The 23,856-nt window shown below is 41.6% G+C and overlaps 1 protein-coding gene and 1 long non-coding RNA gene across 2 annotated transcripts in view; both read right to left on the bottom strand.

Moving 5' to 3' along the window:
* The window catches only part of LOC131551511 (integrin alpha-M-like), a 40,410-nt gene extending 19,579 nt beyond the window's left edge, over positions 1-20,831 (bottom strand). Inside the window, 10 exon segments of the mRNA XM_058794515.1 lie at positions 5,381-5,454; positions 5,644-5,794; positions 12,251-12,398; positions 12,795-12,940; positions 13,017-13,147; positions 13,249-13,360; positions 13,675-13,745; positions 13,866-13,969; positions 20,028-20,133; positions 20,713-20,831. Of these exon segments, the coding sequence (XP_058650498.1) occupies positions 5,381-5,454; positions 5,644-5,794; positions 12,251-12,398; positions 12,795-12,940; positions 13,017-13,147; positions 13,249-13,360; positions 13,675-13,745; positions 13,866-13,969; positions 20,028-20,133; positions 20,713-20,752 (1,083 nt within the window). The 5' untranslated portion in view covers positions 20,753-20,831.
* LOC131551512 (uncharacterized) lies at positions 14,285-16,180 on the bottom strand. The gene is made up of 3 exons (XR_009273787.1): positions 15,982-16,180; positions 15,063-15,097; positions 14,285-14,667 (listed from the first exon to the last, which is right to left on the bottom strand). It is a non-coding gene; the product is annotated as an uncharacterized LOC131551512 (long non-coding RNA).
* Positions 20,832-23,856: the final 3,025 nt, after the last annotated feature.

The following is a 23,856-nucleotide window of genomic DNA, read 5'->3' as shown; positions in this document are numbered from 1 at the left end:
AGAACGAGAGTTCATTGACGGCCTCCATAGCCGTGACAGGACAGAACGAGAGTTCATTGACGGCCTCCATAGCCGTGACAGGACAGAACGAGAGTTCATTGACGGCCTCCATAGCCGTGACAGGACAGAACGAGAGTTCATTGACGGCCTCCATAGCCGTGACAGGACAGAACGAGAGTTCATTGACGGCCTCCATAGCCGTGACAGGACAGAACGAGAGTTCATTGACGGCCTCCATAGCCGTGACAGGACAGAACGAGAGTTCATTGACGGCCTCCATAGCCGTGACAGGACAGAACGAGAGTTCATTGACGGCCTCCATAGCCGTGACAGGACAGAACGAGAGTTCATTGACGGCCTCCATAGCCGTGACAGGACAGAACGAGAGTTCATTGACGGCCTCCATAGCCGTGACAGGACAGAACGAGAGTTCATTGACGGCCTCCATAGCCGTGACAGGACAGAACGAGAGTTCATTGACGGCCTCCATAGCCGTGACAGGACAGAACGAGAGTTCATTGACGGCCTCCATAGCCGTGACAGGACAGAACGAGAGTTCATTGACGGCCTCCATAGCCGTGACAGGACAGAACGAGAGTTCATTGACGGCCTCCATAGCCGTGACAGGACAGAACGAGAGTTCATTGACGGCCTCCATAGCCGTGACAGGACAGAACGAGAGTTCATTGACGGCCTCCATAGCCGTGACAGGACAGAACGAGAGTTCATTGACGGCCTCCATAGCCGTGACAGGACAGAACGAGAGTTCATTGACGGCCTCCATAGCCGTGACAGGACAGAACGAGAGTTCATTGACGGCCTCCATAGCCGTGACAGGACAGAACGAGAGTTCATTGACGGCCTCCATAGCCGTGACAGGACAGAACGAGAGTTCATTGACGGCCTCCATAGCCGTGACAGGACAGAACGAGAGTTCATTGACGGCCTCCATAGCCGTGACAGGACAGAACGAGAGTTCATTGACGGCCTCCATAGCCGTGACAGGACAGAACGAGAGTTCATTGACGGCCTCCATAGCCGTGACAGGACAGAACGAGAGTTCATTGACGGCCTCCATAGCCGTGACAGGACAGAACGAGAGTTCATTGACGGCCTCCATAGCCGTGACAGGACAGAACGAGAGTTCATTGACGGCCTCCATAGCCGTGACAGGACAGAACGAGAGTTCATTGACGGCCTCCATAGCCGTGACAGGACAGAACGAGAGTTCATTGACGGCCTCCATAGCCGTGACAGGACAGAACGAGAGTTCATTGACGGCCTCCATAGCCGTGACAGGACAGAACGAGAGTTCATTGACGGCCTCCATAGCCGTGACAGGACAGAACGAGAGTTCATTGACGGCCTCCATAGCCGTGACAGGACAGAACGAGAGTTCATTGACGGCCTCCATAGCCGTGACAGGACAGAACGAGAGTTCATTGACGGCCTCCATAGCCGTGACAGGACAGAACGAGAGTTCATTGACGGCCTCCATAGCCGTGACAGGACAGAACGAGAGTTCATTGACGGCCTCCATAGCCGTGACAGGACAGAACGAGAGTTCATTGACGGCCTCCATAGCCGTGACAGGACAGAACGAGAGTTCATTGACGGCCTCCATAGCCGTGACAGGACAGAACGAGAGTTCTGTGGTGGTGTATGCAGCCCAAACACACCAAAATGCGATCCCCATCAGGGAAGCGTTTCAGACAGGGGAATCAGTTCAGGAACAGGAGGGCTAGAGTGAGTGGGTTTGGGGATACCAGCTGTGCGTGCAGATACCAGCTGTGCGTGCAGACACCAGCGGTGAATCCCTCAGACTGGATATCAGACTGGAATAATGAAAGACTGACCTTGATGATCTGGGTGTGTCAGCGGAGACGTGATGCTGTGACTCTGGAAGGTCAGCGGAGACGTGACGCTGTGACTCTGGACGAGCAGCCGTGACGTGACTTGACTTTAGGAGATCAGCGGAGACGTGCTGCTGTGACTCTGGACGAACAGCCGTGACGTGCGGCGGTGACTCTGGACGAACAGCCGTGACGTGCGGCGGTGACTCTGGACGAACAGCCGTGGCGTGCGGCGGTGACTCTGGGCGAACAGCCGTGGACGTGCGGCGGTGACTCTGGACGAACAGCCGTGGCGTGCGGCGGTGACTCTGGACGAACAGCCGTGACGTGCGGCGGTGACTCTGGGCGAACAGCCGTGGCGTGCGGCGGTGACTCTGGACGAACAGCCGTGACGTGCGGCGGTGACTCTGGACGAACAGCCGTGACGTGCGGCGGTGACTCTGGACGAACAGCCGTGACGTGCGGCGGTGACTCTGGACGAACAGCCGTGGCGTGCGGCGGTGACTCTGGGCGAACAGCCGTGGACGTGCGGCGGTGACTCTGGACGAACAGCCGTGACGTGCGGCGGTGACTCTGGACGAACAGCCGTGACGTGCGGCGGTGACTCTGGACGAACAGCCGTGACGTGGCGTGACGTGGCGTGGCGTGACTCTGGACGAACAGCCGTGGCGTGCGGCGGTGACTCTGGACGAACAGCCGTGGCGTGCGGCGGTGACTCTGGGCGAACAGCCGTGGCGTGCGGCGGTGACTCTGGACGAACAGCCGTGACGTGCGGTGACTCTGGACGAGCAGCCGTGACGTGACGCTGTGACTCTGGACGAGCAGCCGTGACGTGACGTGACGCTGTGACTCTGGACGAGCAGCCGTGACGTGACGCTGTGACTCTGGACGAGCAGCCGTGACGTGACGCTGTGACTCTGGACGAGCAGCCGTGACGTGACGCTGTGACTCTGGACGAGCAGCCGTGACGTGACTTTAGGAGATCAGCTGAGATGTGTTGCTGTGACTCTGGACGTACAGCCGTGACGTGCTGTGACTCTGGACGAACAGCCGTGACGTGACTTGACTTTAGGAGATCAGCTGAGATGAGATGCTGTGACTCTGGACGAACAGCTGTGACGTGCTGTGACTCTGGACAAACAGCCGTGACGTGACTTGACTTTAGGAGATCAGCTGAGATGAGATGCTGTGACTCTGGACAAACAGCTGTGACGTGACTCGGTTGATGACCAACTGTGACTTGGCTTGACTCTCTGACATCAACCGTGACTTGACTTGATTCATGATGATCAACAGTGACTTGACTTAGCTTGTGAAGACCAGCTGTGTCTTGGCTTGACTCACGAAGAGAAGTTGTGACTTGGCTTGATACATGAAGAGAAGCTGTGACTTGGCTTGACTCACGAAGAGAAGCTGTGACTTGGCTTGACTCACGAAGAGAAGCTGTGACTTGGCTTGACTCACGAAGAGAAGCTGTGACTTGGCTTGACTCATTACTGGCATCAACTGTGACTTGACTGGGCTTATGGCTGGCAGCAGGAACATGACAGGGTGTTGTTGTGGCCGCCATTTTGTGAACGGGCTCTGCTGTCACCACCATTTTGTGAGCGTGCTCGTGCGCGGTTGCGATCACACAATTGAGTGCGGTGTCACGTTCCTCCGTGACACCCACAGTGAACGAAGAACCCACAGTTAATAGAGCATAGTCCATAAAATCACTTAAAGACAAACGGGGACCCTCGCGAATTAGTCGCGATTTGAGCGGCTGGTTAATGCCCTCGCAGAAGAAGTCTATGAGTACACAGTCCGGCAGATCAGAAAAATAGGCTAAATCTAAGTACTCTTGTATGTAATCCTCGAGCGATCGCAAGCCCTGCTCGAGGGTTAATAATTGTCTCGCAGGGTCCATACCTGGCCAATGTCCGTGTGAAAAGCCGCTGGATCCTTGTGCGGCCGAGTATTCTGTTATGGGGCTGACGAGACGAGAGGCGTGCGGATCCATGTGCAGGCTTTTATTAGGCAGAGACGTGGTCATAACAGGCAGGGTCAAACAATGGCAAAAGGTATGGCAGGGACAAGACAAAGAGTAAAACTTAGGGCAAGCGTGGGTCGACGATCAGCGAACAGTATCCAGAGGGGCAAGACAGGAGAGGTAATCCAACAACGTAAGCGATAGTCCAGGCAGGGGAAAACACAATCCGACAAAGGCAAGGCTAGGCTAGGCTAGGAAAACTAATAGGGCTCTGTAGGGCAGCAATAATGCGTACAATACTCGGCAACGAGGGAGAGAATATCCAGGGTTGAAATAGTGTGTGTGATTAGTGATGCTGTGTGATCAGGTGTGCGTGTGATTGGTGCAATGAGTGATTGGTGACAGCTGTGATCAGTGTTGGATGATGGGAATTGGAGTCCATGTGATGTGTGGTGTGAAAGTCCATGTGGTGAGCGGGTGACCTCTAGTGGTAAATGAACGGGAGTGCAGACCAGATTCGTGACAATTACCTTGCTAGTGAGAAATGCCATGTAGCTTTTAAGTTGCTAAACTATTACAAATCTTGATAACATTATAATTGGACCTCAGAGAACAGTACAAAATAATAAATAAGGCAGTTCATGACACCTTTAAGCCTGATAGCCACGAAAGCTCTGTTTTCCTGAGCTCCTTACTATGCTTTTGTTTGGACTGATTTTGTGTATGACCTTATGTCTGTCTGACTATGACTGTGGATTACTCCTTTTACATCATTAAACTTCTGCATCTGGATCCTAACCTTCGCCTTACTTGCAGTGAAGCAATTGTTGGATTTTGCCAGAAGAGTCAGGGGTTCTGTGAATTTAGTTTGAAGATTTGGATTTGCGTTTAAGGTTTTGAAAAACAAATGTGTGATGGTTTCGAGAAATGTGTTTTAGCAATTCAGAAAAACTGAAAAACTGTACTTGAAAAGGAAACTTTGAATGACTTTGAATAGCATTATTGCAGAGTTGTGTTAGGATGTGCTGAGCAAGTCTTGCACATGTATTTCCTGGTTTGACAGTGACTTCCTGCTTAAAGAAGAAGTAATGGGTACCAAAAAAAAAGAGACATACATGCATATGACTTTGAAGTACATTCATATGTCAAAGTGACAGTATATGTATATGAGTTTGAATGTAGGTATGTAAGAATAAAGAATACATGCATGTAGAAGTGTAAATATATGTGTGTGAAAGTCAGAATACATATGTGTTGAAAAGTAAAGTGCATATGTAAGCATAAACATATGTATGTGAAAGAAGAATATATATGTGTGAATGTAGAAATATATGAATGTGAAAGGAGAATGTAAGTGTGTGAGAGAGGAGAAAATATCTATGTGAAAGAAGAATGTACTGTATGTGTGAGAGAGCAGAAATATACGTATGTGAAAGGAGAATGTAAGTGTGTTACAGTGCCAGAATGAATTATGGTTTGTACTGCCCCTCATACGTTTGTCAGCCAATCATATTCAAGCATTCAACAGACCCATAGTATAAGTTAATATAATTACATTTGATGTTAAGGCTGCACTAAACCCGTCCTGTGCAAATTCCATCCGAGATGAATCACCAGAGGTTTGGGTTCCTAGCCAAGAAAAGAAGCAACAACATAGTTAAATAGTATTTGATTATTATTATTATTATTATTGTTATTGTTGTTGTTGTTGTTAATATTATAAATCAACCCAATGCAAGATACGTGTACTGACATAACAGCTGAAAACTATAAACATTCTATCTGTCATTCATTCTTTGATTTCCTCTGCAAACATACCTTCAATGGCAATAATATTCTCTTTGAGTTGCTCACGAATACTTTCCAGTGCATCAAAGTCAGTTACTTTGAACACATGCTTATTGGTGGGTAAAGATGCAATAATCGCCAGCTCCCTTGTTGCTTTGTCAATATTAAAAGAATTGCCAACCTAAGAAAATATAATAATGTTTATACCTTTAATAAAATTTTGGCCTCATTTATTCACCCTCAAGTCATTCCAAACATGTAACACAAAATATTTTGAATTTTGATATTTTATTTAACTGTTTTTGCCCATAAAATGAAAGTCAGTTGGATCCAAAACAAGTCTGGTCCTCAATGATTTTTAATGTATTGGGTGGGGGGGCATTCTTCAGAAGAAAATAAGTCATGCAGGTTTGGAATGACATAGGGCTGAGTAAATGATAGCATTTCCTTTTTAAGCATATCCAATTAAATTAAGTTATAAATTTAATTTACAAAGTGTACAAATAACATTGAAAACACATCAGGAAGAGTTACATATTGATTGTGCCTGAGTATCTAGATCTGAATGACACTTCTTGGGGACTTAAGTGGGGACACTTAATTTCTAGCGATTATCGCCGATTTGATTGCACAGATACTATTTAAACTAAACTGAGCTAGACAATGACATCTCTGAATTCAATAATGAAATGCCTTTAACTGAAAATTGAGTGTTTAATCTTATCATTATACATTACTGACACTCTATCCTCCAATTTGATACTGTTAAGTGCTTTGACACAATCTGTATTGTAAAAGCGCTATATAAATAAAGGTGACTTGACTTGACTTGAATCAGAATAAAATTAGTGCTGTCAATCGATTAAAAAATTTAATCGCGTTAACCACAGTCATGGACTATGATTAATCACAAATTTAAAATACTAGGATTTACCTGTAAATGTGTTGAAATAAAGAAATGCATGACAAACTAGTTTAAGGAAACAGAACCTTTCACACTTCCGCCAGGTATGAGACATAATCCTTATTATTCTTTTATCATTATTCTTTTGTTTTTATTCAGCCATTATCAGCCTTTATACTGGCAATAAAACGTTTACCAAGCCACATCGCTTCAATCCCTGTATACATTTACCCAACTATTATCAAAAGTATTTCTAAATAAATACAACAAAACATTTTCTTGCGACCTTACATAAAGTATTATTACAAAATGCATTATGAAGAAGAATTGGACCTGTTCTGGAGGTGCATTAGAGCTAATATAAGTATCATGCTTCATAAGACAATTTATGAGATTATTAGTACACTTTTACTCAGAACTCACTTCAAACCACCATCGAGTGTTTGTAATAATTTCCTTTTATGATCACATGTGGAATTTGGTCGTTTACTGTTGTAAAAATATGCTATTTATAGCCTCTTATATCGCTACACAAATTAGCATTTCAGATGTACACATTCTTCTCAAGAAAATCACATACAAATATCCTATCGTAATCGTGTGTTTCTTATCTTATATAATCTATAGTGGCTGTTGTCATGTTTATTTCTGCTGTGTAAAAGCCTTGACATGTATGCTCTGGCTGAAACTCACGTTGTTTGTGATGTTACAACCGCCTCTCCGTTCTTAAGTTGCCAGGTATACATTCCAAGCATAATACACATTAGTAAAAGGATCTATTTTTATTTTTATTTGTCTATATATATGTCACAAACAGAGCCAGGAGAAACAGGTAAGTAGAAATACAATGGTTTTATTAACTGAAAGCAGATGGCGGAGTGAGTGACTAGAAGTGGAATCCAGTAGAGTGACACGGCGGGGAACTGAATGGAGTCTCTTTCACAGGGAACCAGGATATCGTGAACTCGGGAGAACTGGAATCAACGCTGGAGGATCGCAGGAGAAGTTCTGGGAAACAACAGGTAAGTCAACTTAGGTAAGTATGAGTGGAGTCAGGTTACTGTTCAGGGTAGTGAACCGTAAACCGGACGATGAGTGTCAGAGAGAGAGTGGTACTTATGGGAGTGCTGATGAGGGATTGCAGGTGCGGGTGATTAGAACTCAGGTGATTGTGATCTGGTGATTGCTGTTGATGGCGGTGACTGTGACTCTCTGACACTACCCCTCCTCCAGGGTGGCTCCTGGGGCCCTCATGCGGCGACGGGGGCGACCACAGCCTCTGGGTGCGGGACGATCAGGATGGATGCGATGGAATTCCTGCAATAACATAGGATCAAGGATATCATCCTGGGCCACCCAGGATCGCTCTTCAGGTCAGTAGCCCTCCCACTCCACGAGATATTCCAGCCAGCCACCCCGTCGCCACGAGTCCATGATGTTGTGGACCTGGTATACCGACAACTGATCCAGAATTTCTGGAGGAGGAGGCTCATCCGGCTCGTGCTGATCTGGAGTGAGAGAAGCGCATGGTTTGAGCAGGGAAACGTGGGATGTGGGGTGAATTCGATACCTGGGGGGTAGTTGGAGCTGGTACGTGACCTTGTTGATCTGCCTCTGGATCGAGAACGGACCAATATAGTGGGGACTCAGCTTCTTGCAGGGCAGGCGGAGTCGCAGATCTCGGGTGGATAACCACACCCAGTCTCCAGGGTGGTAGATGGGAGTTGGAGCACGCCGGGCATCCGTGAAGTCCTTATGTCTTCGCACTGCCCGCTGGAGGTGGATGTGAGCTGAGTCCCACACTCTCTCGCTCGCCAGGAACCAGTGGTCTACAGCTGGAACCTCAGATGGCTCTCCCGTCCACGGGAAGAGCTGGGGTTGGTAGCCGAGTATGCACTGGAAGGCCCATGGTGTTCTGACGGAGGGAATTCTGTGCATACTCGGCCCACGGGAGGAAAAGGGTCCAGCTGTACTGATCTTCCTGGCAGTATGCCCGGAGGTACCGTCCGAGTTCTTGGATCTTCTGCTCAGCCTGGCCGTTTGTCTGTGGATGGTAACCGGAGGACAAGCTCACCATGACTCCTAGCAGGTGGAAGAAGGCTTTCCACACATGGGAGATGAACTGTGGACCGCGATCTGACACAATGTCTTCTGGTACTCTGAAGTTCCTGAATATGATGGAATAAGTATTCCGCAGTCTCTAGGGCCGTTGGCAATCCACGGAGAGGAATCAGTTTGCATGCCTTTGAGAAGCGGTCCACTGCTACTAGGATGCAGGTATTTCCCTCGGAGTCAGGGAGGTCAGTCACAAAATCAATTCCCATGTGTGGCCAGGGTCAACGAGGAATGGGGAGAGGTACGCGCTTGCCCACCGGCAGATGACGAGGAGTCAAGGACATGGCACAGACTGAGCAACTACAGACGTACCTGATGATGTCATGGGACATACTGGGCCACCAGTACCGAGCTTGTAGGAGCGAGAGGGTCCGTTGGCTGCCTGGATGTCCAGAGTCCGGTACATTGTGAACTGAGCCTGGGCCTCCCAGCGGAGCAGGTTTGGTGAGAGTGGCGGTTCTGATGTCCTGGTCGATGTTCCAGACAATGAGGTTGACAATGAGGGAGAATTGGCTTGGGATCTGTGGGAGAATCAGGCGAGTATATACGGGATAGAGCATCAGCCTTGCAGTTACGGTTTCCAGGACGGTAGGTAATGGTGAAGTTAAACCTGGTAAAGAACAGGGCCAGTGGGCTTGTCGGGGATTGAGCCTTTTTGCTTCCCGGAGGTAATGGAGATTTTTGTGATCGGTGATGACCGTGAACGGATGATTAGCTCCCTCCAGCCAATGCCGCCACTCCTCTAGGGCCAGCTTGATGGCTAATAGCTCCCTGTTACCGATGTCATAATTTTGCTACGCTGGGGTCAGTTTCTTAGAATAATAAGCGCAAGGCTGGAGGCGTGGAGGCTCACCATACTGCTGGGACAGCACGGCCCCGACTCCCGTGGTGTAGGTGTCTACTTCCACCACGAATGGCACATGGGGGTCTGGATGACGAAGGATGGGGGCCATGCTGAATGCAGTCTTGAGGGTTTTGAAGGCTTCGTGGGCACTGGAACTCCAGGACAGGGACTTGGGCTTTCCGCAGAGCAGGGTGGTAAGCAGGGCTGTAAGCAGACTAAAACCCTTGATGAAACGGCGTTACAAATTGGCGAATCCAGGGAATCTCTGCAGTTCCTTAACAGACTGGGGATTCGGCCATTCCGTAACTGCTGTTACCTTCCCCTGGTCCATCTGAATACCCTCCTCTCCAATGATATAGCCGGGGAACTGCACCGCGGGACGATGGAACTCGCATTTCTCCAGCTTTAAGTACAGATGGAATTGACGGAGCTTTTGAAGGACCTGCGCAACGTGGTGGCGATGGTCGGCCAGGTTCTGGGAGTAAATAAGGCGATAATCAATGCATGGCCTCAAGCCCCCGTCCTTCTTACCCACGAAGAAGAAGCTTGCTGCCGCTGGTGAACTGGATGGCCGGATGTAACCCTGATTAAGAGCCTCCTTGATATAATCCTCCATAGCCTTGCGCTCCGGGATGGACAGAGGATATACTCTACCTTTGGGGAGTTTATATCCAGGCAGCAGATCAATGGCACAGTCCCATGGCCGATGAGGTGGTAACTGAGTGGCTGCCTGCTTGCTGAAGACATCCTGGAACGCCCTATAATCAGACGGGATCGTGGGAGTCTCGCTGTACTCGGGACTCTCAACCCTTGTGGAGGCAACCTGAGCGGCGGGTAACTTGAGAGGTGGACGTAGAATTTCCCTGAGACAGTGTTGATGACACCATTCACTCCAGCAAATTACCTCACTTGACTCCCATCTGATCTCTGCAGAATGGAGTATGAGCCAGGAGCGTCCCAGGATGATATCCACAGTTGGTCCTTCCAGTACCAGAAATTTGATCTCTTCCTCATGCAGATTGCCGATCTGAAGCTTCATCGGAGGAGACTCGAACTTCACATACCCACGTCCTAGCAGTTTTCCATTGACTGTCTCGACTCGGAGCTCCCGGGCATGCTGCTGGGGGGGTAGGCGTAAACGACTTAGGAGGTCTTGGGAGATGAAATTGCCCAAGGAGCCCGAGTCAACCAAGGCAGAGGCTGCAACAGATTGGCCTGGAGTGAATAGTTGAACAGTAAGCACAGAAAGCTTGGAAATTATAGGATCTGTCTGGAGAGTGCTCACCACTGGACGTGGGGGTCTGATGGGGCAGGATCTGATGAAGTGGTCTGCAGATGCACAGTAGAGACACAGCCCAGCTGCCAATCGGCGGGCACGTTCGTGGCTGGAGAGACGAGCTGTGTCTATTTGCATGGGTTCTGGTACTGGGAAACCGGTGGCGGGTGAGACAGGATGGTGAGCGGCTTCGGCGGTGTGGCAGGCAGATAGGCGTTGGGAGATTCAGTTAGCTCTTTACATAAAGCTTTCCAATCATATGGAATCGTCATATATCGCCATCTGAGAGCGGATACCAGTATCCAATCCCTGCCGATAAGCGCTGAGGAGAGCCACTTCGTTCCAACCGCTAGATGCCGCCAGAGTGCGGAATTGCAACGTGTACTCGTTGGTAGAGGAAGTGCCTTGACGCAGGCGCAGTAGCTGGTCCGACACCGAGAGTGCTCCGGTAGCTGATCCAAACACCTCTTTGAAATGGTTAGTGAATGCTTCAAAGGAATTTATTATGGCAGTATTGGAGCTCCATATGGCTCTAGCCCATGTTAATGCTCTACCTGAGAGAAGGGTGATTAAAAAGGCTACCATGGAGCGCTCGGTGGGAAACTTCTGTGGCTACATCTCAATATACAATGCCAGTTGTAGGAGAAAGCCGCCATACTCAGCCGAATCACCCGCATAGGCAGTCGGTAATGCCATGGGACTGGCAGAGGCAGATTGAGGAAGCGGTGCTAGCAGGAGCGAGGCCCGAAGAGTGTTGACCAGCTCCTCCAGGACTAGAAGTGGAATCCAGTAGAGTGACACGGCGGGGAACTGAATGGAGTCTCTTTCACAGGGAACCAGGATATTGTGAACTTGGAAGAACTGGAATCAACGCTGGAGGATCGCAGGAGAAGTTCGGGAAACAACAGGAAAGTCAACACAGGTAAGCACGAGTGGAGTTGGGTTACTGTCCAGGGTAGTGAACCATAGACCGGACGATGAGTGTCAGAGAGAGAGTGGTACATATGGGAGTGCTGATGAGGGATTACAAGTGCGGGTGATTAGAACTCAGGTGATTGTGATCTGGTGATTGCTGTTGATGGCGGTGACTGTGACTGTGACTCTCTGACAATATACACCTTGGGCGGCCATGGTACATTATAAAAGTAGCCCAAAAAACCGCAACCCACGGCTCTGTAATTTTTCCCGCGACTGTATTTTAAAAATAGCCCACTTGTGCCACTACCCTGGCAATGCTGGTTCACTGTACCCTCATCACACAATGATAGATAGCCTTCTGCACTGCGATGACGGGAAGAAGTTGGGGTCAAACCTTATCAAATGATTAATTTGCGTTAAAAAAATATAAACGAGTTAAAATTTTTAGATTAATCGCATGCGTTAACGTTGACACCCCTAAATAAAATTAATCGTTTTATGCACAGTCAGGAGTGTACTGACTTTTTCTGAGCTTTTCTAATCTAGCAGAGACAAAATTAAAGTGCAAATCAAATCTTACCCCGATAGCATATCGTGTTATATTGTTTGATTGTGCTTGTTCAACAGCTTCAGACAAGTACTTATCAGTTGATTCACCATCTGTGATAACAACCAAAACTTTACTGGCTGATGGTCTTGCACCTCCTTGACTTACGAATAGCTCCCTCCTGTTAATAGAAAATAACACAGAATATTTAATCAAAAACAGTTTAATTATGCATATGTATAACATTTCTCATTAGGTTAAAAATGCTAAATTGTTATCAATAAATTGTTCAATTATTAAGTGTTGTAAAACATTTAGGGCTCTTAGACTGACTCTCACTACGCAAAAAACAACAACAACAACAACAACAACAAAAACAAAGCTGAAACACTGTGTATCTGTTCATTCATGCATTAATACATGCATTATACTTTGCATTATGAGTGTTACTTTTTGCACAGGTCGTCTATTTTTTGTAATAATTTTGGGCTGTGCGCATCAGTCTCAATGGTTTTTCTGTCAGAAGTATCTCATGGTTAAATACAATTTTAATATAATATCAGCAAGCATGTCTTACACAAGTTGTCTTATAGCTGTTGCGGTGTTAGTCCATCCTTTATGTCGAGGTATCCGAGTCACTGCATCTTCCCACCACTTGCCTTTTTTGACTTGTTGAAACTTGTAATGAATGTAACAATCTGTAGAAAACTGTGCAATGGCAAACTGTAAGACAGATAGGTAGATTTAGTTCCTGATGCCATGGAAATTTTGGGTAAAATAAATGCATTGATTATCCTACCTGTGTATCATGGTCTATAAAACTTTTGATCATTTCTATAACAAAAGCCTTCATCTTATTAAAATCCACACCTTCTACACTTCCAGATCCATCCATTAAAAAAGCAATATCAATTTGTGATGCTGGGCATTCTGAGGTTGGAGAAACAAAGAAACTCACGTTTTCATCAGTCTGAAGCTGCTCATGTCATATACAGTATGAAGACTGATTTGATACAACCCCTTACAAATACCTCTCAGAGTCCTTGGCACAGATCTGCTCACAAGATTATCTGAACTTATTTTATAGCACATGCCATTGTAAGTGGTTACGTCACAGTTCTTAGGTATGGTTGGACCACAAACCTGAGAGAAATTAAAATGTTATTTTCAACATGACAAACTCTAATTTGGATACTAGGGTGAAATTGGAGGTGAAAAATTTAATTATTTTGACCAAATGTATGATTGTCTGCAAGTAGGTTTAAATCTAACAAAAATTCAAATAATACAAATATATACATGCACCAAATCTAGCATTTTTCTTTCATGTTTTTGGAGTAAAATTGATAGCATTTGTTTAGGACATCATAATAGAATTTCTCTTAGAAATGCATATAAACAGTACTAACATTTTATATTCTGACATTAACAGGGATTAAATAACATATGAAATTTACCACTGCTCTTGAAGACTGAGGATCTAGAGACATTGAAAGTCCAAGGGACATGTTGACAGCCTCATCTGGGACTTTGTTGAATTAAAAAGTGGATGTTTTTTGGAAATATATTTGGAAGCATTTATTATTGTGTATAATAAATCTAGTATCCTATTTCACATACTTGAAAGCATCATATAAAAACTTAGTACCAGTAATGGCCAGTGGCATGCAGTTTCCTCTGGTAACAGAACAGTGATAAATTTGTCCTCTTTGAGTCTGACTGTGTTGTATTAAAGGATCACTCACAAGCAGTCTATGGAAGAATAGAGAACTGGTTAAAAAAGACAAATCTGTGGCATTCTTGGCTGGGTATGCTGTTTGAGTATGATGCAAAAAATGAAAGACGAAAAAGTGTGGGTATCAGCATGGCTTTGGTCAACATGTTCTCACCCGGCACATATTGACGCTTTCTCAGAATCCCTTAGTGTCACTTTTTGACATTCAAGGTACCCCTTTAGCATAATTTTTTTAATGCACAGGGTACCCCCCAAAACTTTGTTTTGGAAACATACTGTATAAAACACATGAAAATAATCTTAAACTTTAGTTTGTAGTGTTTGTGCTTGGATGTATTGTTAAAAACCTGTAGAACTGGCAGCAATGGCTTTACGATCAACTTCAATAAACTACCACAAGCTGAAAATTGTAAAACAGCAGTTTTATTTTGGAAACATACTGTATAAAACTGATGAAAATAATCCCAAACATTAGCTTGCAGTGTTTGTGCTTGGATGTATTGTTAAAAACCTGTAAAATCCAAATCCTTGAATGAAATGCATTTAATATTTTAAGTAGAAATGTTTCTTTAAATTCTGGTAAAATGTTAGAACCAACTGCCTTGTGCATATAGCATGGTTGTGCTTTGGGTGATCCTTGTAAGAGTCCCAGCTCTAGGTCCTTTCTGATGCCGTCTCCTCCTCTCTCTCACACTTGTGCACTTTCTGTACTGTCCTGTATGTATAAATAATAAAAACACCAACAATAAATACTCATAAAATATCAACTTTGATATTGTGAAATATCTTTAACTGAAAACTGAATACAAAACAAATCACATACAATATTTTCACTTTAAGTTCAATAACAGTGGGGTTGGAAACAAAGTGCACAACACTATTCATTAAACACCTATTTAATGTATTCAGATGAAAGTTTGCAATATTAAATTATTCAAAAGCAGTTTTTTCAGAGCCCCCAGTTACACTGTTTTAAATCAGAATCCTAACTATACAGTGGATTTAGTAAAACAGGTAAAATCAAATCAAGTAAATTTTTATTAAACTAAGTAAAATCAAAACCTTTCACAAAAGGTCAATGAATCTCTACTAGAAGTGACAGTGCCTTACCAAATTGCCAATAAACAGCTGGATCCTTGATGACTCTACAAGGGGAAAGAAGAAATGGTTTACTGAAAAGTTCTTAAAAAGCAGTTTTTCATTTTATACCATTCCTTTAAAACAGTGGTTCTCAAACTTTTTATATCAAGTACCACCTCAGAAAATATTTGGCTCTCCATGTACCACCATAATGTCCAACATTAAAATACAGTAGCGTAATAGGCCCAACTATTTAGCTACAGCTCTGCACAGTTCAAAACGAGGCAGTTTTATTCCTAATAAGAATATGTATTGTTGTCAGCCACTTTAACATTGTAAATACAGTTTGAACATAAACACTGCACGGTGCTTACATACAGGTAAAAACAAAACTTAAATAATGATTCAATTAAAATATGTTGTACCAAAAGTTAAATAAAAACTGTACTATACTTAAATGTAAACAACTACAACAACAACAACAAAACACTTTACTCAAATAAAGATGAACTTAAAATGTATTAACATTCATTTATATTTAATTTAGTGATTCCTCTGCGTACCACTAGAGGAAGTCTGAGATAGTGGTACTCATACCACACTTTGAGACTCACTGCTTTAAACAATCTTAATTCGTTTAAATTTGTGATTATATGATATTTAGAAAACATGAACAGAGTATGTTATCTTTGAGACTATTACACGATTAAAAATATAACACAATGCATGGCATTCACATCAGAAAAATGTGAAAAATCTCTAAGACAGACATTAACACAACTTACTAGCAACACACACATTAACATTAGCATCTGTGATAAAGCAATACAAAATACACACACAGGTATTTATCTTCTGCAGGTTAACGTTACATGTCATTTACCCATTTGTAAACTCTGGTAACATTATACTTTACTATTTTTGAAAGGTAAGATAGCGATTTTCTTACCTGATTTTGTCCGTGTGTTTGCTGGACCTCGCAGATCACACCTGACCCTTCCTGTGTTCACATTCTAGTTTTTGTTCTCTGTTGACATGTCACGACTCAAATTTGCTCAAAATAAAAATTTAACAGGCAAATATAAAATAACTCGGGCCCGACCAAGCAATCTCAATGAGCAGCAGCTCACACACACACAGTCAGTCAGCCGCCTCACTCAGAAAGACAATAAAAACGGTCATATTTTCAAACTTAGAAAGGCGCGAACAGTTTCATTGGCCAGTTTCCTGGATGACAGCCAGATTAACCAATCATGATCAAAGCAATAAGGTAAACGCAGTGAAATGTATTTTTATTGTTGTTAATGATGATAATATTTTAACATATACCTTTAGATTTTAGAATAGGTTTAACGATCAAAATATTGTAAAATGCTAATAAAATAATAATAATGATCTTAAATAATTTAGTAATAATAATTTAAAAGGCAGAATTTTCTTTTGTATGCTGTTGAAGACATTAAGTTGATTCAACATACAGTTCTTGTAAAACACAAAAAACAAATCAACATTGATTTACAAGTGTTTTTGGTAACCTTTTTCAACCATTTAGCATTTGTTGAAATGTTGAAATAACAACTGTCATTATTTCAACCATATTTCAACATTGAAGGTTGGTCATGTGCCGGCTGGTTTTCAACCGTTCAGCATTAAACATTATATTAACATTGTTTCAACGTTAAAACAACAACTGACCTTATTTCAACCTTATTTCAACCATATTTCAACGTTGAAGTTCGGTCATGTGCCGGCTGGGCCTTTTAGCTTAGAGTGACCAGCTTCTTTGTTATTTTTTATATAACAAATATATATATATATATATATATATATATATATATATATATATATATGAATATCATTTAGATAATAAAATTTATCATGTCATAGTCATATTGCCCACCCCTTGCCCACCTCTTGCCCACCTGTCCCATATTCCACCATGAGAAATCTGGTCACCCAACTTTAGCGTCACTTTTCGTAGTGGGTACTCCATTGCTTTCAGTTGTTTGCCTTAATGTAATGGTTTGCATGCATTTGTAAAAGTAGAAATCATTTTATATAAATGTATACTTTCATTGAAGCACGTAACCCCACCCCTACCCTAAACCTACTCACTTCTGAACAATATAAAACACATAACAGGCAAATAAAAGTAACATTACAGTGACAGTCACAGATATTTATTAAAAACTGACCATGAAAAAAGCAATATACATAAGTATTACAAACAAAACGTGTTGCTTTCCAAGTCTCATATGATATCTTTATGTGAAGAACAGAGTAAATAAGAAGGCTTTAATCACTGAAAATGATCCCGCTCACTCGAAGCGCTCACATCTCATTCAAAAAGATACTCCATAGCATGATGGAATTGGTCACGAGACACAAAAGAGCCAATGGCATTTCACAACCAAAGCTGATGTAAGGCTTCTTCTGGCGGCAATTTTTGAATTTGTGCACAGACTGTTCAGTTGGGGACACTTAATTTCTAGCGATTATCGTCGATTTGATTGCACAGATACTATTTAAACTAAACTGAGCTAGCCAATGACATCTCTGAATTCAATAACGAAATGCCTTTAACTGAAAATTGAGTGTTTAATCTTACCATTATACATTACTGACACTCTATCTTTCAATTTGATACTGTTACGTGCTTTGACACAATCTGTATTGTTAAAAGCTTTCCTGTAGCTCAAATAGTAGAGCATGGCACTAGCAACACCAAGATCATGGGTTCGATTCCCAGGGAAAGCAAGAGCTGATAAAATGTAAAAAAACTGTAACTTGAATGCAATGTAAGTCACTTTGGATAAAAGCGTCTGCTAAATGCATAAATGTAAATGTAAATGTAAAAGCGCTATATAAATAAAGGTGACTTGACTGCACACAGGATCTGAGCTTTACAGCAGATGGAGACGGTGATTGCGTCTATTCCTCTCACAAATCAATCGTTTTGCCGCGGTAGACTTGGAATATTAATATTTTTTTAAATAAATGATGACTAGCTGTATCTACCTGCTATATCCTATGTTTTATTGAGAAATGGTAGGTTTAGGGGCAGGGTATTGGGTTACGTGCTCATAAATGTGTAAATAATGTAATGTAAATAAAATTGTGAATGTTTACATTGAAAAATCACACCCCAACATATATGCAATAATGGCAATATTATTACCCAATATATAATTTAATCATGATGATAAAATTCTCAATGCCTTTCACGTCTGCATATTGACACCAAAGATTTCTTATGTAAAGCAATGGAGGTCCCTGCATGTCGAAAAATGACACTAAAGGGGTAACTTAAAAGTGCATCAAAAAGTGACACCAAAAGGTCCTGACCAAGTGTCAACATGTGACGAGTTGAGAGTGAGAATGTATTCTTTTGGTCAGCGTTGCAAAATATTTCTATGTTAGGAAAATTAGAGAAAGGGGAAATTAAAAATACTGGCAAAGGCAGGATTCAAAAGGTTTGCTTTCTGATTAAACTCTATTAATGTTCAAAGAATATTTTTTAACTGGACCAGAACAGTCTGCAGTGACTTTATTTTTATTTTTTATTTTTTATTTTAATTTAGCAATTGACAAGCATGTAATTGACTAGCATGACTACCCAGTCAACACGTGAGATCACGCGATGATCACAGTGACATCACACCATTCTCATACGGTGATCCTCACAGTGTGAGTAATATATGAGCTCATTGTGAACCCAAAACGATGAGCAGGTTGAGAGGAGGCAGCTCAAATATCAGTCACCGGGGGACATTCTACTTCCTGTTTCTCAACACTATCACAAAGATATCACAGTGCTCTCACATGATGAGCTCACGAGTGCACGCCCAGCTGACAGATTTCTGTTATAAGAACCTTCTCCAAACATACAACTGACTTCCAGACACAGCCTTCGATGAAATCAACTAAAATAAACGAATCACCAGCTTCACTTATTATTAACCAGACTGACTTTATTTCTGTCAGACGTCTACAAAAGCGCTTATTGAGAATTAACAGAGATTTAGATGATGATGTTTTATTGTTTTGTTTGACATTACCATCATAGTGATTAGTGTTTGCTTTAGTTGGGCTCTTGACCCTTGACTTTATAACATTATGTTTTTTGGGGCTGCTGTAACTGTGTTTGAAAAGCACATTTGTTATGGCAAGGAAAACCAAAAAGAGACTGCAACCAGGTGATATTGGTTTGTTACTGATGATAACAGTGCAACCATCACCTAGATTCAGTATGCAGTCTTTGTGAGAAGTTATTAAACTTAAGTTTTTATGATAGCTCTGTGATTATACAGTATAAGACCCAGCAGTGTTATAATCATTTAAGAAGAATTTTAAAAGCATGATAAGACACACACTTTGAAATACTGTGTCATTTAAACACAAAGAGATACATCAAGAATCGGTGTATGAATCTCAACAATGGTGACAATCAAAAGCTTCATGCTGCAATGCATGCTGGGTACCTAGTCTCTGTGCAGTGAGTGCACTTTGACCTCACATTAGTATGAGCACACAGTGAGGGCGCTGTGAGGTTACACTTTTAGCTCACTGTTACCTCACATTGTGAGCTCATCACGAGTATCCTGTGAGCTCATGGTGACATCACTGTGAGATCAAATTGTTGACTGGGTACATTACAGTGAGAACTGTAAAGTAAAGATGTAATTTAATTTGCAGTGCCTTCTGGCTAAAAACAAAAAACAAAAACTGAAACACAATTGTGCAACTCAGATGTAGAAAGTTTAGCTTAGAAATTCAAATGAAGGCTTTCTGTTAGATACATTGTCTGAGATTGTCATCTTAAGAGTAATTCTTTAATTTGTTACAGGTATCAGTAAGGCTTTTGATTAGTGGCTTTAACATCCACATCAGTCTTGGATTTAAATGTTCTGTAGCTCTAAAAGTCAGCCGTGTATTTGTTTTCAACAGTTCAGCTGTATGTTTTGAGTGATCTGTGGTAATGTTGAGTGAGCTCACCTTGTATCTTTCTGTATCACTTTATAGCCAAAGCCAGTGTTTTCATTGTTTGTGAAGGTCTTCCAGGTCACAGGATCAATGTTGAAGGCTGTTAATGAATGACATACTAAAATGCAAAAGAAAGGAAAATGACAAATCTTGAAATGAATTATGAAACTAAGCACCTTCCCCTGTAACGGTTTGGTGCTGATATTGATGTTTTTATAGCCAAAGAGTAAGATGAAATTCTGTGTATAATGTAAATCCATGACTATGTACACAAACTGCCTAAACATATCAGTTGCCACTCCACATCTCTCAAAAAAAAATGTCTAAGAAGGCATGTAGTAGATTGTGTGCAACAGGTTTTTCAGCAAAGAGGCCTTAGAAATTTGCGTATCAAATATGATACAGAAGACTTGACAACAATGCATATCCAACAGATTAGAGAAAATTACTGCATACAGAAATTTGCTATTTGACATTATCAGGCTATTAAAATTCATCAAACAAAATGGACAGTAATTTTGTTTGATGAATCAAACAAAGGACAGGTAGCATATCACATAGAAACCACAATGTGTTCAGCTTACAGCAAATATACAACTGAAGAAAAGATTTTTTGTTTGTGTTTATGTTCTTTATGGCATTAGGTCATTTCAGTACAGCTTATGCCACATTTAATTACAAATAAATTTGATCTTACCATAAAACAAACATAAGAGCCACCGGAAATTCCAGTCCATTTCTGCATCAAGGTACAAACAGAGGAGGAGTATGAACAACAGAGACTGATACTTGAGTCGCAAGACAGAGTGAAGAATATTAGGTGGGACTGAGAGAAAAATCAAATGGAAATAGCGTGACGCATATGACTAAAGAGGAACTACCACAGAGGAAACAAGATTTTACCAATAAAACCTCTTTTTCCTCAAACGAAAATAATGACTAAAAATAATGACAAATAATTTTCAGCGTATTGAAAGTACTATTTTGTGTACCTTGAAATCAAAACAAACAGCAATGATTTTGACATACAAGCAGGTGAAACTAAAATGCTAAAATAATAATAACAATAGTGCAATAGTAAATAAACATTAACTAAAGTTGTTTACAAATGTTTTTAAATGGACCACAGCTAATATATATTATTTTGATTAAGGTCATAACTATTTCCCCAGTCCCTGACCATCTGATTAAAATGCTTGGTTTTGGTGCTACACTGAGGAACATAAATGGTAGGATTTACTTGGAAGGAAACAGTTTTAACTCAGAAATTGCTAGCATATTGCACAAATAATTGAATTAAACATTCAACTTGAAAAGTAGTAAAACTGAAGTGGAAAAACTGAAAAAGTATTTTCTTGTAAAACATACTCCAATAATCTTTATTTACAACCTCAATTTTTGTATTTATTTATTTAATTTTCCTTTAAAGTGAATCACTAAGATTGATGTGATACTGAGGACTATGATTGTTTCTGCATAGAAAAAAATGCCTTTGACTCAGAGAGAAATGTTTTGAAAACCCCATAGTGAATAATACCAACCACCCACATAGCAATTTTTCTCTGGCCCAGCTCCGGCCCACACAATCAGCTTTTGCTATATATATATATATATATATATATATATATATATATATATATATATACAGTGGGTACGGAAAGTATTCAGACCCCTTAAATTTTTCACTCTTTGTTATATTGCAGCCATTTGCTAAAATCATTTAAGTTCATTTTTTCCCTCATTAATGTACACACAGCACCCCATATTGACAGAAAACACAGAATTGTTGACATTTTGCAGATTTATTAAAAAGAAAACTGAAATATCACATGGTCCTAAGTATTCAGACCCTTTGCTGTGACACTCATATATTTAACTCAGGTGCTGTCCATTTCTTCTGATCATCCTTGAGATGGTTCTACACCTTCATTTGAGTCCAGCTGTGTTTGATTATACTGATTGGACTTGATTAGGAAAGCCACACACCTGTCTATATAAGACCTTACAGCTCACAGTGCATGTCAGAGCAAATGAGAATCATGAGGTCAAAGGAACTGCCTGAAGAGCTCAGAGACAGAATTGTGGTAAGGCACAGATCTGGCCAAGGTTACCAAAAAAATTCTGCTGCACTTAAGGTTCCTAAGAACACAGTGGCCTCCATAATCCTTAAATGGAAGACGTTTGGGATGACCAGAACCCTTCCTAGAGCTGGCTGTCCGGCCAAACTGAGCTATCGGGGGAGAAGAGCCTTGGTGAGAGAGGTAAAGAAGAACCCAAAGATCACTGTGGCTGAGCTCCAGAGATGCAGTCGGGAGATGGGAGAAAGTTGTAGAAAGTCAACCATCATTGCAGCCCTCCACCAATCGGGGCTTTATGGCAGGGTGGCCCGACGGAAGCCTCTCCTCAGTACAAGACACATGAAAGCCCGCATGGAGTTTGCTAAAAAACACCTGAAAGACTCCAAGATGGTGAGAACTCCAAGATGGTGCTGTGTGTACATTAATGAGGAAAAAAGAACTTAAATGATTTTCGCAAATGGCTGCAATATAACAAAGAATGACAAATTTAAGGGGGTCTGAATACTTTCCGTACCCACTGTATATATAAAACAACAGAATATACTATTCTATAATATACTATATGATATCATATATTATATAATATCATATGAGACGAATATAATTTTGCATACAAGTAAACACATAATAACACACAACATGAGCTTTATGTTATGCATTTTCAAAGTATATTTTCAAAATATATTTAACAGTGTTTCACATATATGTGAATATATTACCTTTCTGTATGGGAAAACATTGGCATTTTACTCAAAAATATTTGAAATGGATTTTAAATGTGGGTTAAGATCGGCAATACTTATGTGGCCCACATATCTATATTTGACATCTGGGCCAAATACTACATTTGACATCTGGCCCATTCTTGTGTGCCGTCTTAAACCCGGTACCATCTCTGCCAAACCCGGGCCATGTTTGGCCCACATGCTGTATGCCAGTGTCGGATGAATGCCAGCTGTGCCAGATGCATGACAAATCTGGGCCAAATTTGTTTGCTGACTGGGCAGTCGAATCAAACTGTTATGGCGAGCCGTTTAATACTTAATCTATAAAACGTCCAAAATAAAACGTACTTATTTTTTAGCTAATCGTATCTATTACATTAGCTACTAGTACTTATTTGTTGGCTACTAGTGTTTATTCTTTAGGTACCAATGCTTATTCTTTCTGTACTAGTATCTTTTTTTAAAGATACTAGTACTTATTCATTAGATGGTAGTTCTTTTTATTAGATACTATTACTTTTTTCAATAGTAAATAGTGACTATTCTATTGTTACTATTTAAAATTGTTATTTTTGAAACACATTTCAAATTTTCCCAATATCCTCTACAAAGATCTTTCATTCAGATATCAACTATTCAGTTTTGACTATTATGTAGGCTATTCCAGTTGTGGCTAATGTATTTTTAAATATAACTAGTAAGCATTCATTAGATATGAGCACTTGTTTATTAAATACTATTACTTTTCAGTACATACTACTACCTATTTAAAAGATACTAGTAGCCATTCATTAGGCACTAGTACTTTTTTTTAGACTCTAGCGTCTATTTTAATTGTTGCTAGTAACAATTCTTATCTTACTAGTCACAGCTGCCCCCACCCTTACATTATGACTAGTCAAAATGGCCACTGTAGAGTTAAAAAGACAAAACAATTCTTACTACACTCTAAAAAATGTTGGGTTATTATTATTATTATTGTTTGTTTTGTTTAGTTTTTTACCTAAATGCTGGGTTCAGCCTGTTGGATCATTTAAT

This window comes from Onychostoma macrolepis, chromosome 12 (assembly GCF_012432095.1).
Source record: "Onychostoma macrolepis isolate SWU-2019 chromosome 12, ASM1243209v1, whole genome shotgun sequence".
In the NCBI taxonomy this organism is placed as follows: Eukaryota; Metazoa; Chordata; class Actinopteri; order Cypriniformes; family Cyprinidae; genus Onychostoma; species Onychostoma macrolepis.
Note: the sequence above shows the minus strand (reverse complement) of the source record. Positions and strands in the feature narration are given on the sequence as shown.